Source organism: Belonocnema kinseyi, chromosome 10 (assembly GCF_010883055.1).
Source record: "Belonocnema kinseyi isolate 2016_QV_RU_SX_M_011 chromosome 10, B_treatae_v1, whole genome shotgun sequence".
Lineage (NCBI taxonomy): Eukaryota > Metazoa > Arthropoda > Insecta > Hymenoptera > Cynipidae > Belonocnema > Belonocnema kinseyi.
The window spans coordinates 95,285,209-95,297,956 of NC_046666.1; the positions used below are offsets into that span (position 1 = coordinate 95,285,209).

Genomic DNA, 12,748 nt, shown 5'->3' on the forward strand with positions numbered 1-12,748 from the left:
CAAATATAGGGAATAGCGCTAGTGGCGCCAGTGTTTCACTTTCTGCCGTCCTTCACAAAACTGACACGGCGCATTCGTATGGCGAGTCACCCCCCTGGTTTTGGTGCAATAAAGTGCTGATATTAAGCCAAGCATCGGTGGAGGACCAGAAAATATAATGTACCTGAATTTCCGAACGTTCAAGTGAACGAAATATTTTTACCCATTTCTATTTGCCCCATAAATATTATTTCAAATGCAATTTAAAATATGCATGATAATTTTTTTTCAACAATCAATTATTTTCAATATAAATTTTAAAAAATGTATTAACTTTTTCTGGTTTTCAAAGTTAGCAGTAAAAAATTTCGTTAATTTGATCGTTCAGAACTTCTGGCACATGCAAATTTATATAGCCAATATAGGCTGCCAGCACTGGCTCAACATTGAGCCGATTTACATAAAAAATTGTTTTTCCGTTGTAAAAGTGACACTTGGCCCAGTTGTGTTCTGTAACTGGGCCAGACTTTGGCTGATCCTCGTGAAACAATTTTTCCCCCTGGCAAAGCGAAGGAACCGAATGGCGCCTCTACAAAGTACACGTGAAACCCCCATTGGGTCTCCATTCGGTTCCTTTTAAAAAAACTCTAAAAACAGAAAAATCAACTTTAAATTGTTGAAATTCGGATTCTACGTTAAAATTCCCTGTAGAATGTCATGGTATAATCGCAATAGTTTTTTTGCAACTGTAAAAAGTTAAAAAAATATAAGACGTATAACGCCTGTTGAGTGCTACGTAGAATCCGGATTTCAACAATTTCAAAGCTGATTATGCAGTTTTTCGAATTTTTAAAAAAGGAACCGAATGGGTTATTTACGGGTACTTTGTGAAGGCTCAACGTGGTTCCTTCGGCCCGCCAGGGCCGTGCTAAAAGTGAGACTTGGCGCAATAAAGTGCCGATATTGGGCCAAGCATCGGTGGATGATCGGCAAATATAAATAGCCAATATAGGCTGCCGGAACTGGCTCAACACTGGGCCGATTAAAATGTTGATATTGGCCCAATATCTTTAGCCGACCTTTGGCTGCCAAAATTGAACCAACATTGGGTCGTGTATTCAGCTCCGGCAATTCGCACTTGGGTTTACTCACCGCAAAACGCCGTTTTTGGATCACTCGTAGATTGGCTGTAACACGTTTATTTATGACTCTTCTATAACGAAAAAATTACCATAGCTTCTTGAAATATGTCGCAATTGAATGATCAAACATTGGTAACAAAATAAACAAACCTGTCTTCATAGAAAAATCGCAAATATTGCTTTTTTTGTCACCTGGAAAGGTAGAGGATAAATGTTGAAAGACTAGTCGGATTGAATTGCGCTTTCGCACACAGTTTAAGGGACCACAAAAAAAGATCAAGTTCGTTAACCACACATTTTTGATGAAAAATTTAAAAAAATTTGAGACCACTTTTTGTCAAATTTTCAAAATTCTATTCACAGCCATTTGTAATACACAAAACTACGAAAAATGTACCATTTATACTTCATTTTGGACATAATCGAGTACAAAGTACGAGTTAAATACGTAATCGAGCGCGAAGCGCGAGAAGTAACAGTCGCACGCCCTTGGCGCGCTTAAACTGGCGAGCTGCGCGCGATCAGACTCTGCCCGCACTGCGGGAAAAATTTTTAAATTATAATAAGGAGCTTACAATTCTCCCATTAGAGTGTACAGTGAAATTCGTAGATAGGGCGCGCTTATGTAGTTGCAGCGTGGACAAACCACTGTTAGAAATTTTTTGAAAATTCAGTCACCTTTTCAAATACAGGAGTGATTGAAATTTCCTTCAATAGAGAATATGAATTAAAATTCATATAATGTATTTGAAATTTCAAGCATGGTGGTTGCTGATGATTCTAGTGAGCACTTTGGTGCGCATGCGTTGGCTTCATACTGACTGTGCAGTCGTGTATATACGGCCATGATCAGGTAGTGTGTGTGATCAATGTGGAGCTACAGATGATAAACAAAGCCGACGATAAATATTTGTTCCCTCGCAAAATCGTGTTTTAATGCAAAAAAATTTGAGTGAGTTGTCTAAATCGCAGTGAACCGTAAAGGTTTTAATTGATTTTCAGCGAAAGATAAATAGAGGAAGGTAAGTTTGCGTTATATATTATGATTATATAACTTCTTCTTCTAAAATCTGATGCAAATTTAACCTAATAATACATTACGGCGTAATTGTGTATATTTGAAAATAAATTTGTTTCTAAAGTTTTCTCTATTTCTGAACTTATAAACTTCAACCATTTATACATCAATAATACAATTGCAGTTGTATTATTTGAACTATTTTATCATTTCTTCTGCCCGACTCTGATACATACTTAACCTAAAAAGACATTCCAGCATAATTGTGTATATTTTAATTAAGAATTTCAAGAACAGATTATTTTCTGCCCTTCAATCTTAAAAAACTACTTATCTGGATTTATGGTAGAAAAATCCTTAATAATCAGTAAAAAAATTTGTCAGTCTATGCTATCAATTTTTGTGGGCCTCTCAATTGGTTTTAGCCAAAACAAAGTTTGAGTCCATTTCAAAGGTGTTATTTCTGAAAAATCTCTTCTTTTAATGTTCAAAGTTTTGACAAGCGGCCACAGAATTTTTCAAGAATGTCTTTTATACCCACAAAAATATACCATTTTTATTCAATCTTACATAATATTTTTAACCAGTTATCTCCGGGCGCTGAAACCTGAAGTCACGTAAATATAACACACTTATCTCGAGTGCATAAAATTCATTTTAAAGAAAACATTCAGCACAAAAATTTTAATTTTGCTGCCAATGAAAATGCGAAATACATTTGTGACGTTGAAGTCTGCAAAAAAGAAGTAGACACTTATTCTGCCCTGCTTAAGCATTTAAAAGATCACATCCGTGATAACGTTAAAGTCATGTGTCCGCATAAACTTTGTAATAAAAAATATGACAATTTAAATTCTTTTACTGATCATTTGTCGAAACTTCATAGAAGTCCTGTGCTATTATCCGATATAATATTGAACACTAGTTCTGAAAATATTGAAACTATCGAAACTATTTCTAATGTAGATGCGAATCAAGAATCAGAAATGATAGTAATATTTAGTCACGCAAAGAAAATACTAATATTGCTGATAAAGATGGTACTGCGAATAGAGAGTTTGAACTGATTGAAGGATCCGACGATGAGTCTGACTTATTTCTTGCGAATATCGCTCAACTATATTTAAGACTGGAATGTCAATTTATGGTTCCTGCAAGTACAATTCAGTACATAGTTACTGAAGTATGTAATTGCTATAAACAAAGTCAGGACACGATGAAAAGAGTTTTGCGAACACGTTTACGTTTAGAAGGCTGTTCAGAGCAACATTTAGATAGAATATTAAATGAAGTTCTTGACAGTGATCTCTTCTTGAAGAGTAATGATGTTTTAAAAACTAATTTTAAGCGCAAAAAATTTTATGAAGAAAAGTTCGCTTACGTGGTACCAAAACAGGTTAGGCTTACTCCCACAGATGCACCTCACCAAAAAATTTTCCATTATGTATCGATAGTGGAAACAATCAAACGAATGTATCAAGACAAATCGTTAGAAAACGAGATGCTCTGAAAAATCCAGAATGTTTGAAACTCGAGGGATATCAGGATGCTTTTCAAACAGTAAACCCTCTCGAGGCTGGCAAAGCAGTTTATAAACTCATTGGTGTGTACCTTTGTTTCCTAAATTTACCTCCACATGTTCGATCACATATCAATAGCATAAAATTAATCGCCTTGTGTAAGGAGAAAGAGTTGGATGACCAGAAAGTATATGGGAGAATAGTTGAAGACTTAAAAATTATCGGATCACTTGGAGTGAAAATAAGTGAAGTCATAACTGTTAAGGGAATCCTGATGTTTATCGCTGTAGATAACTTGGGAAATCAATCTTTGGGAGGTTTCCTTGAAAGTTTCAGTTCTCAAAAATATTTTTGTCGATATTATTTAATAACTCGGGACGAGTTTTTTAAAGAACATGGTATGTTTGCAACCTATGAGGCACGGACCAGAGCCTCTTACAATGAAGCCTTGGAAACTATTAAGGTGAAAGGTCTTACTGATTTCCAAAGTATTAGATTCAATTCGATATTCAATGAATTGAAAACATACCATGTATGCTATCCCGGCCTTGCTCCTTGTCTGAGTCATGATCTGGTTAAAGGAATAATCACTTATGACCTTCAAATGTATATTATTGACCTTTTGAAGAAAAAATGATTCATAGTTTCTGAACTAAATAGTCACATCGTATCTTTTCCTTACTCTAAAAAGGACACCAGAGATTAGCCTTGCACAATATCTAAAGATGGGAAAAAATATCAGGCGGAGCTTTTCAAATATTTCAATTCTTAAGACTTTTTTCTTTGATGATTGAAGATAAAGTTAAAGATATCTTCGAACCAGTTTGGGCTCTCGTTATTCTACTAACAGAAATAACAGAAATAGTTTGTGCCCCTTCTATTCAAAAATCCTGCTCGCCTTAGTTGCAGCAAACTATCGACGAATACTTATTACTTATTCGAAATTCAAGCGGACAAAAGTTTCCCATTCGAAAAACACTTGCATGCCGAAGAGTTGCAAGCAGCCATCAAGAGAGCAAACTTGCCTCAAACTCTTGAAGAATACAATTCAGTAACAGTCAGAGGTACACAGTAAAAAAATTTATATTGAGTAGTTTCCACTAGATCTTTACAAATCCGTTGTAAAGATATTGGATGCAAACAATTATTCAAATTTCTCAAAATTAAATATAAATCTATTTCACTCCCTTTCAATTATAGTTTTTTGTCAAAGCAGTACGTATATTTTGCTAAATTAGATTAAATAAAGTTACAAACAACTTAATACTTCAAAAAAATTGGAAAATTCGCTCAAAAGACGCCATGCGCAAATACCAGATTCTCCAAATCGTCACCCTAATCCAAAGTTTATAAAACAATTTATAAGCCAAGTTTGATGCTTGTAATTTAATTCAAAGTTTTACACAGCGGGTGCGCGAAAAGTACGGAGTCGACATGGAGGATGATGAGATTTTGATTGAATTGGCCGAAAAATCTAAGGATCTACTTAGTTTGATGGTATTGCCAGAAGGAACCGTTGTGGAATGCCTTGACGTGGTTATACAAAATAATAATTCATATGAAAATGAAAATGGTGAGCATATTAGTCCCAGAGCTAATAATTTTCTTTTTTTAACGGGTTTTTTTTCATTTTATTTTATTTTTTTTAATTCTGACGTGTTCTGGTCCTCTCTGAATTTGAAGTGTTCTTTATTTCAGAAAACGATAAAGATCACGAGACTGAGCATGTTAAGTTTCAGCCAGGAAGAGCCCTGGATTTGGCTCAGGAACTATTTAACATGTGTCCATCAAGACTAATAGCTCATGGCAGGGAAAATAGGCCTTTTATGCCATCAGATAGGCGAAAACTTGTTTCCAGTATCGCAGAATTTTTAATAAATGACAAAAAAAGCGTAAAAGTAATATTGTACACGCCGATTGTGACGATGAATCTGCAGGATTTTCGTTATGTCGAAAAGAAGACCAGTATGGCTGTACTGCATTCTCACCGCAATTACCTGCTGAAGAAAGTTTTCAGTCTCTAGAAAATAAGCGAAAGTCTTTATGCGATCAATACAATAAAAACGCCAATGAAAGGGATGAAAATAAGATAAATGTTTTAATGAAGGACACATATTTTCTTCAAATAGTAGCGATTAATGTTCAAGATAGTGATTTAAATCAGCTTTTCAGAAAGTGGCCTTTTCTACGAGAAACTGACTATTTGAGCCTGCATGCCAGGCAGTTATTAGAATTTAATGTCTTAACAACATGGTCTCAGAGACTTCTTGATATTCCCGATCCCTTTCGACGATATTTCAAACTTCAATCAAGTAATATACTTATGAAAAATGACAACAGCAAGGGTAGTACACAGTCAATCGCACGTGAGGTAGCGAAAGCAAAAAGCATGAACAAAGTGTTACAGGAAGCGAAGAATATGGCTCTTGTTACACGCAGCAATATTCCCAAGCTATTGGTAATGTTTCCTTTACTCGTCTTGAATTTCAGAGAAGATCAGGATTTATTGTTCAAAATTATTGACGTAAGTTCATTATCATTTAATCTGTTCGCTTATACTCATTTGTGTATAATAAATTTCAGGAAAATCCATGTTTGTAATCAGAACTAATTCTACGTATATTTTCAATATTTCAGAATACCACTACTAATGAGGCTGGGAAGAAGGAAATTTCGCCATATCCTGTCTTGTTTATAAAAGGTGTGTAATATCATGATATTTATTTCCAGATATATTTCTCATAAACCTTAATCTTCCCCAGATTATACTTTGGCTATTATCTTTTTTAGGATTTTGGAAGTGATATTTTCTTTTAATTCTGATAAATACCAATACTGAAATTAAAAATTATAAACCTAAATTTTTTCATTTTTTGTCTGTTAGAGTGATATTTCAGTCACAAAATATTACTCGTGCTTGAAATATTTTTTCTTATAAAAAAATTATTTTTTACAGGAAAGTCGATTTTTGATGACACCGCCTCATTGAGTGTTTTTCTGGAAAAAGGCGAATTTTTTAAAGTAAAATCTTCCAAGATGGAAAATACATCACTTTCCTTAGCTATTATTGCTTTGGATACGTTTATCCTACAAAACTCGCCAAAATATTGGAATTCATTCAGAGGTAGCTATAGTTTCCATAATATGTAAAACTATATGTTAGACACTTTTTTTTACATATTTAACATCTATCAATCGACATTTCTGTTTTGAATTAAGCATTTTTATAGGATAATGTTAGAAATCAATCCACAAACACAGAAAGACAAAAGGGCAATTGGAACTAAAAGTAGGTCACAGCCTTAAGATATGGATGTGAAAAAACTCGGAGACGCGTTAAACGATTTCACAAATAAGTTTAAGGTTTTTAAATCTATTTTGCGTTTTAAGTGTTTACATACTACATTTATACAAAACGTTTTCTTGTTTTTATTCGGAAAGGATGCTTGTTGAATGAGAAGCAAAACGTGCTTTGGTTTTTTTATTTAATTTAATACTACATGTATATTATAACTAAAAGCTTGTAAAGTTCTAACTGAAAACTAATACAAGAATTTTCACAAACAAAAAATGAGTTTTCAAGGGAAAAAGCTCCTCTACATTTAAAATAATGTTTCCATATCTTTGTATAATTTTATATGCAGATAATGAATTTCTAATAAATATTTTTGTCGTGAACCTAAATAGTTTTAATAAAGATATTCTGGCAAATGCCACATAAATGATGCACAGTTTGGGTTTTTGAAAAATATTTATTAAAATCTATCTGGGTTCCTAAAAAAGTATTCATTTTAAAATTTATTAACTGCGCATTTAATTTTTTTCCTGTGCAGCTGTTTCAATTACCGTTATTGAAATTCCAATTACAATCAGTTAAAATTTTAATAACACTTGTGTTTGAATTTTCAAATACAAGTAATTGAAATTTCAAACATATGTGTTTGAATTTTCAAATACATTTAATTGAAATTTCATTTACGGTAATTGCATAAAACTTCACACGGATGTAATTGAAAATTCAAACAGATATTTCTAATAGCGAAAAGCGTTTACATCCGAAGCAGAACTCGGGTTTGAGTGAACCACCCACCGTCAGCTCCAAAACCAGCACAATTTAAGAGTTTCTCTGTTTTAAAATTTTTAAGTATTTTTTTCTGACTGGTTGCTAAATAATAGATTATTATATTTACTTTAACCTTTTGCTTTGAACAAAAAGTTTTTGCATGTTTATTTTCAATATAAAGCTAAGGAACTGAGAACTTATGGAACTCTTTACTCGCCTAAGTATTGTTTCACGTACGTTATTAAAAAATCATGCATTAAAGTGAGGAAGGAAATCACGTATCTATTATACTTTTTCATGCAGGACTTGGGTCACCCCTATTATTTAGCTAAAAAAGAGAGGGTTCCTCATTTACAAATCACTGCCTTTTCTATAAATTACAAGAAATGAGCAACGCCGGAACTGGTACTGTCAAAACTTTCCAATTAATTGCAATGTCATATCTAAACCAAATCGTTTCATTGTATCTAATACAAATGTTTTATTTTTATCTTTTTCTGGTTCACAATAATAATTAAAATTAAAAAGGGTTAGCCACTACCGAATTTAGGTGTACACCTGTTTCTTAATTTTCTTGATTAAAAAAAAAATTAATTTTGAATTGTTGAAAATTCTTTCAACTGTTTTGAATTTCTTTCATTCTTTCGGATTCCTTCGAAATTATTTTAAACTCTATTAAGTCTTCTAAATAGTTTCAATTCATTTTTACTGTGAAGCGTATACTTCATACCCCATGTCAGCATGTCCGCCTGACTATACGCGATTTTACTACGGTGAATAGTATGAGGTTTATTCTACTGAATCTACTAAGGATATGAAAGATTATTGCATCAAGTGCAAATTTTACAATATATTTATTATTTAAAAACACAAAACATGTTTTTTAAAGCGAAGGTTAAGATTAATTAAACGTTTATGACTAACAGCTATTTGTTAATTTTGAAAATTACAAAAATAAATTAAAGACTTTCTAAATAGATTATAGTAACTTATTTTTTTTACTGACCTGTCTTCACATTCAGTTCGATTAGCAGCTGTTACTTCCTTCACATCCGTAAGTTGTAGCTTTAATTTTTTCCGTGGATGCCTTTCAAATACATATCGTCGATTGGGACAATCTCTTTCTATTCGATTTGCTAAATACATTGTAAATTTACGTCAAACATTCATAATTACTTCCACTACAAAATATGCGTTAGAACAGCGATTCCTAAACTTTTTTTGCAGTTTTCAGGGAGGAGCAGGGCCGCCACCCTACCATTTTTTTCTCTCTACTAGAACCCAAGGGGGATACTTGACTGTCGATCATGCGGGAGGTTGCATGCTTCAAGCGAGAGAATTAGAACCGGTTGAGAAAAATTAAAATGTGTTAAATTGTTAATAAATTAAATTTTAATTAGTTGAATCACTTTCCTAATCTGATTTTAAGCAAATAAAAAAAAATTTGATGCAAATCGGTTAATATCTTCAATGCCAGTTGACAGTTCTTGTAATTTTGCATGTACTTAAAGATATGCTTAATTACTCGAAAGGTTAACCGATTTTCATCAACTTTTTTTTCATCTTCTTAAAATTACATCATGCAAATGATTCAGATAATTAAAATTGAATTGAGCCATGTCTTTAGGATTTTAGTTATTGAAAAAGCCTTAAATCTCATGATAATGAAAGGGTCCTCATAGCGGGGGGCTGCCGAGGAGCTGGGCCCGGGCTGGCTTCCCCCCTAGGGGGCTGTCGGCCCGGGGGTGGCTTTCCCCGACCGCAATCGGTCCGCCGACCGTCGGCACTAGTTTTGGAATCGCTGCGTTAGACTAATATTATTATTTTATTTGCATAATACTGGCCAACAAAATGTGACCTATGGGTCTATAAAATGGAACGTGTAGTTTTCGTAGTGGTTTTTCGTTCTGAATTGAAATCCGGCATCCATGTCTTGCCTACACGTCATGTTCGAGGATTAATTTTGAGTTCCGTTTTTTGTTACATAAATCACCAATCGCGCTTTAATTGGATTTCAATTTTTTTACGAAAAGCGATTCATAATTATTTTTTCGTTTGATGCATTTTTGGATCTATTTTTCATCGTTTAATCTAATAAACAGCTTATTTTCTTATCAGCTGAAGTAGAAGTAATTTCCTTAGTTTTTACAGGAGCATCCATCAATAAAACAGGCACACAAAAAAGAAGAGCCAAATGAAGAAAATACTGCTGAAAAAAACTAAAAAAATTCAGACACAGATTTTTTAGCATGCTGAATCCGAATCCGGTGTCGGTTGACCTTCATTAGTTCAAGATCAAGGTCATTTGAAAGTTAAAACAACAAAATAACCTCAAAAAAATTTGTAATAATTTATATATAAGTTTTAAGAGTCGTAGAATCTAAATCCTAGGTCATTTTGACCATATCTAGTATTTTCAAGGTCATTGAAATATGAAAATAACCCATATATCGAGTTTGATAGACCTTCATCAATTCACATACAAGCTTATAATAAGATCAAAAAATTAACAATCCCTCATAAACAATTACGATTGACATATTTTATTGTATCAACTTGTGTTCATGTTTTCCGCTCATACCGTACTCTCTTACTATCAAATGATCGATGTAACGGTTTTTTTCGCTTTTTGCCTATAGTTTTACACTCTCTTTTCAGTGACCCGCAGTAATCAGCCATCATAGCGACATCCCACCTGCCTTGGTAGCGCTTTTCCATTTCTTTTATGTCTTGATGGAAGCGCTCTCCTTGCTCTTCACTGAAATCGCCACAATTCTCTGGGAATCGATCCAGGGGATTATGCAGGAAGTGCAATTTGTATGACATCAGGCACCCCATAATTCCAAAGTTCTTTATCATATCGGCTACTATAACTTTATAATTGTCACTTCTTTTATTTCCCAAAAAGTTTTTCACAACTTCCTTAAAACCATCAACCAAGGCCCATTCAATGATATTTCCTTTTCCTATTTCAAGTGATTTCCTTTCAGCCCACTTATGATTCGTGTAATGTTTTTCGCGATCTCTACTATCCCAAAGGCACAAGAAACACGGATTCTTTGTAAATCCAGACTGCTGTCCTAGCAACATACCTGAAAATTTCAAATCACCACATATAAGCCAATTATATGTTTTGTATTCAGTGGCCTCTAGAAGTTTTTTAAGACTAGCGAAGGATTCTTTCATTGTCGTAGAGTGTGCGACAGGTACTTCGGCATATTGATTTGTGTTGTGAAGTATTACAGCTTTTAAGCTTCTTTTTTATGAGTTAATAAACAGTCTCCAATCATCATCTTTATAAGTATTTGGCTTAAGTTCTTCAATCAGTCCTTTAACATTTGAACAGTACACTAATTTTTCTTCATCAAAGACTTTTTCTTCGAAATAACGCTTAAAACTCTCATTTCTTTTTCTATAAAACGTTACTTTCGTACCTTTTTCTAATAAATGTTCGCTTTTTAAAACTAACGGTAAATGTTCCGCAGCATCTCTAGGTAGTCACAAATCTCTTACGAGATCATTCAGTTCGGACTGTGTAAATTTTTCAGCAATTCTATTGCTTACTCCACCTGGTTTATAAACTCCATCAGAGCTTTCACTGCTATCGCTTTCATATTCATCTTGATTTTCATCATCGGTCTTAGTGCTTTTGTCATCATCATCATCATCATCTTTAGATTCAATTAATAAATTTTCTATACTATCAACATCAACCTCATCAATCGTTTGAGTTCTCTCAACGGCTTTTTTTACTGATCCTACCTGGGCGTATTTAAGATTATGTAAATTTTTTTTATTATACCCACGGATATCGGTTTTACAGAAATAACAATCACCTTCGTTGGATGGCTCATTCCATTCTGTGGGTTTAATAAAGATCAATTTAGAATCGTCTTTAGTTTTTTTCCAAATAGAAAGAATTTTGCGGCAGTTATTGCAAATACTATCAGTAGCCCAATCTCCCGAAACTATATCTGAATTAAAGCATTCTTTGTATATATTCCAAAAATTTTCGTTGAACGAACGTCGATCGTTTTTGTTCGGAATAAATGTGCCACAAATGAAGCAAAAAGCGTTAACATCTTTCGGGCACACGTGTTTAGAAGGTGAATTTAAAGGTTTGTTTAAATTTTCCATATTTTTATATATAAACCCGCTCGACAGGGATCCTGTTCCGATTGCAGGTGAGTCCGCCGTCCTGGAGGTGATAACCCTTTTACTTCTCCAGGGCTAAGTAAAAGGGCTTTTCGTTTTTGACAAGGACAATGTCAACTCGTCGACGAACACGCTACGGCATCATCCTCACACCCTGTCGACCTCCTGTAAGGCAGTGCACTTTCACTGGCATTGGTACCTCGACTAGCGTATGAGCGAATCATTCTACACATCCCCTTACGGGGCAGTTGTCATCGTCACACGACTAGTCGAGGCAACAGGTGAAAAAGAATCGATTACATACATCGAAACATCTAGACATCCTCACATCCACACATCCATGCATCCGCAGATCCACACATGCACACACGCAAACATTCACTCATAACCGCAAATACATGTGGACATTTATAAAAAATGTATTTTTTACCATATTAGGGCAAAAAGAACCCATTTCTTTTTTAAAAATATACCATTCTTATGGGTACAAAGCTTTCTCTTCCAAGAAATCTACAGCAGCTAATATTGATAAGAAAGTACACTGCCTTACTTTCGAGAAATTCACAGCAGCTTATGTTGATAAAGATAAATTAATATTTCCAGTTTCTATATAGACGAAAAACTAAAGATTATTCTAAATTAATTTTTTTAAACATTTTTTCAACAGTACCTCATTGATTTGACCTTCAAAAGACCTTGACCTTAAACTCATGAAGGTCAACCGGCACCGGATTCGGATTCAGCATGCTCAAAAACCTACATTCGAATTTTTTCAGATTTTTTAGCCTTTTTTCGAATTAGACCTTCAAATGACCTCAGATGACTTTCCGATAACCAGATCTGATAAAATCAACCTTGTATTTGTATTCAG

At 33.9% G+C, this 12,748-nt stretch overlaps 1 protein-coding gene across 5 annotated transcripts in view; it reads right to left on the reverse strand.

Annotated features, from left to right (window-relative positions):
- The window catches only part of LOC117181378, a 343,385-nt gene that overhangs the window by 238,119 nt on the left and 92,518 nt on the right, over positions 1-12,748 (reverse strand). For all 5 annotated transcript variants that reach the window (XM_033373974.1, XM_033373973.1, XM_033373971.1 and 2 more), the window contains one exon: positions 8,729-8,858. In XM_033373974.1, the coding sequence (XP_033229865.1) occupies positions 8,729-8,858 (130 nt within the window). The remainder of the gene's footprint in view (positions 1-8,728; positions 8,859-12,748) is intronic.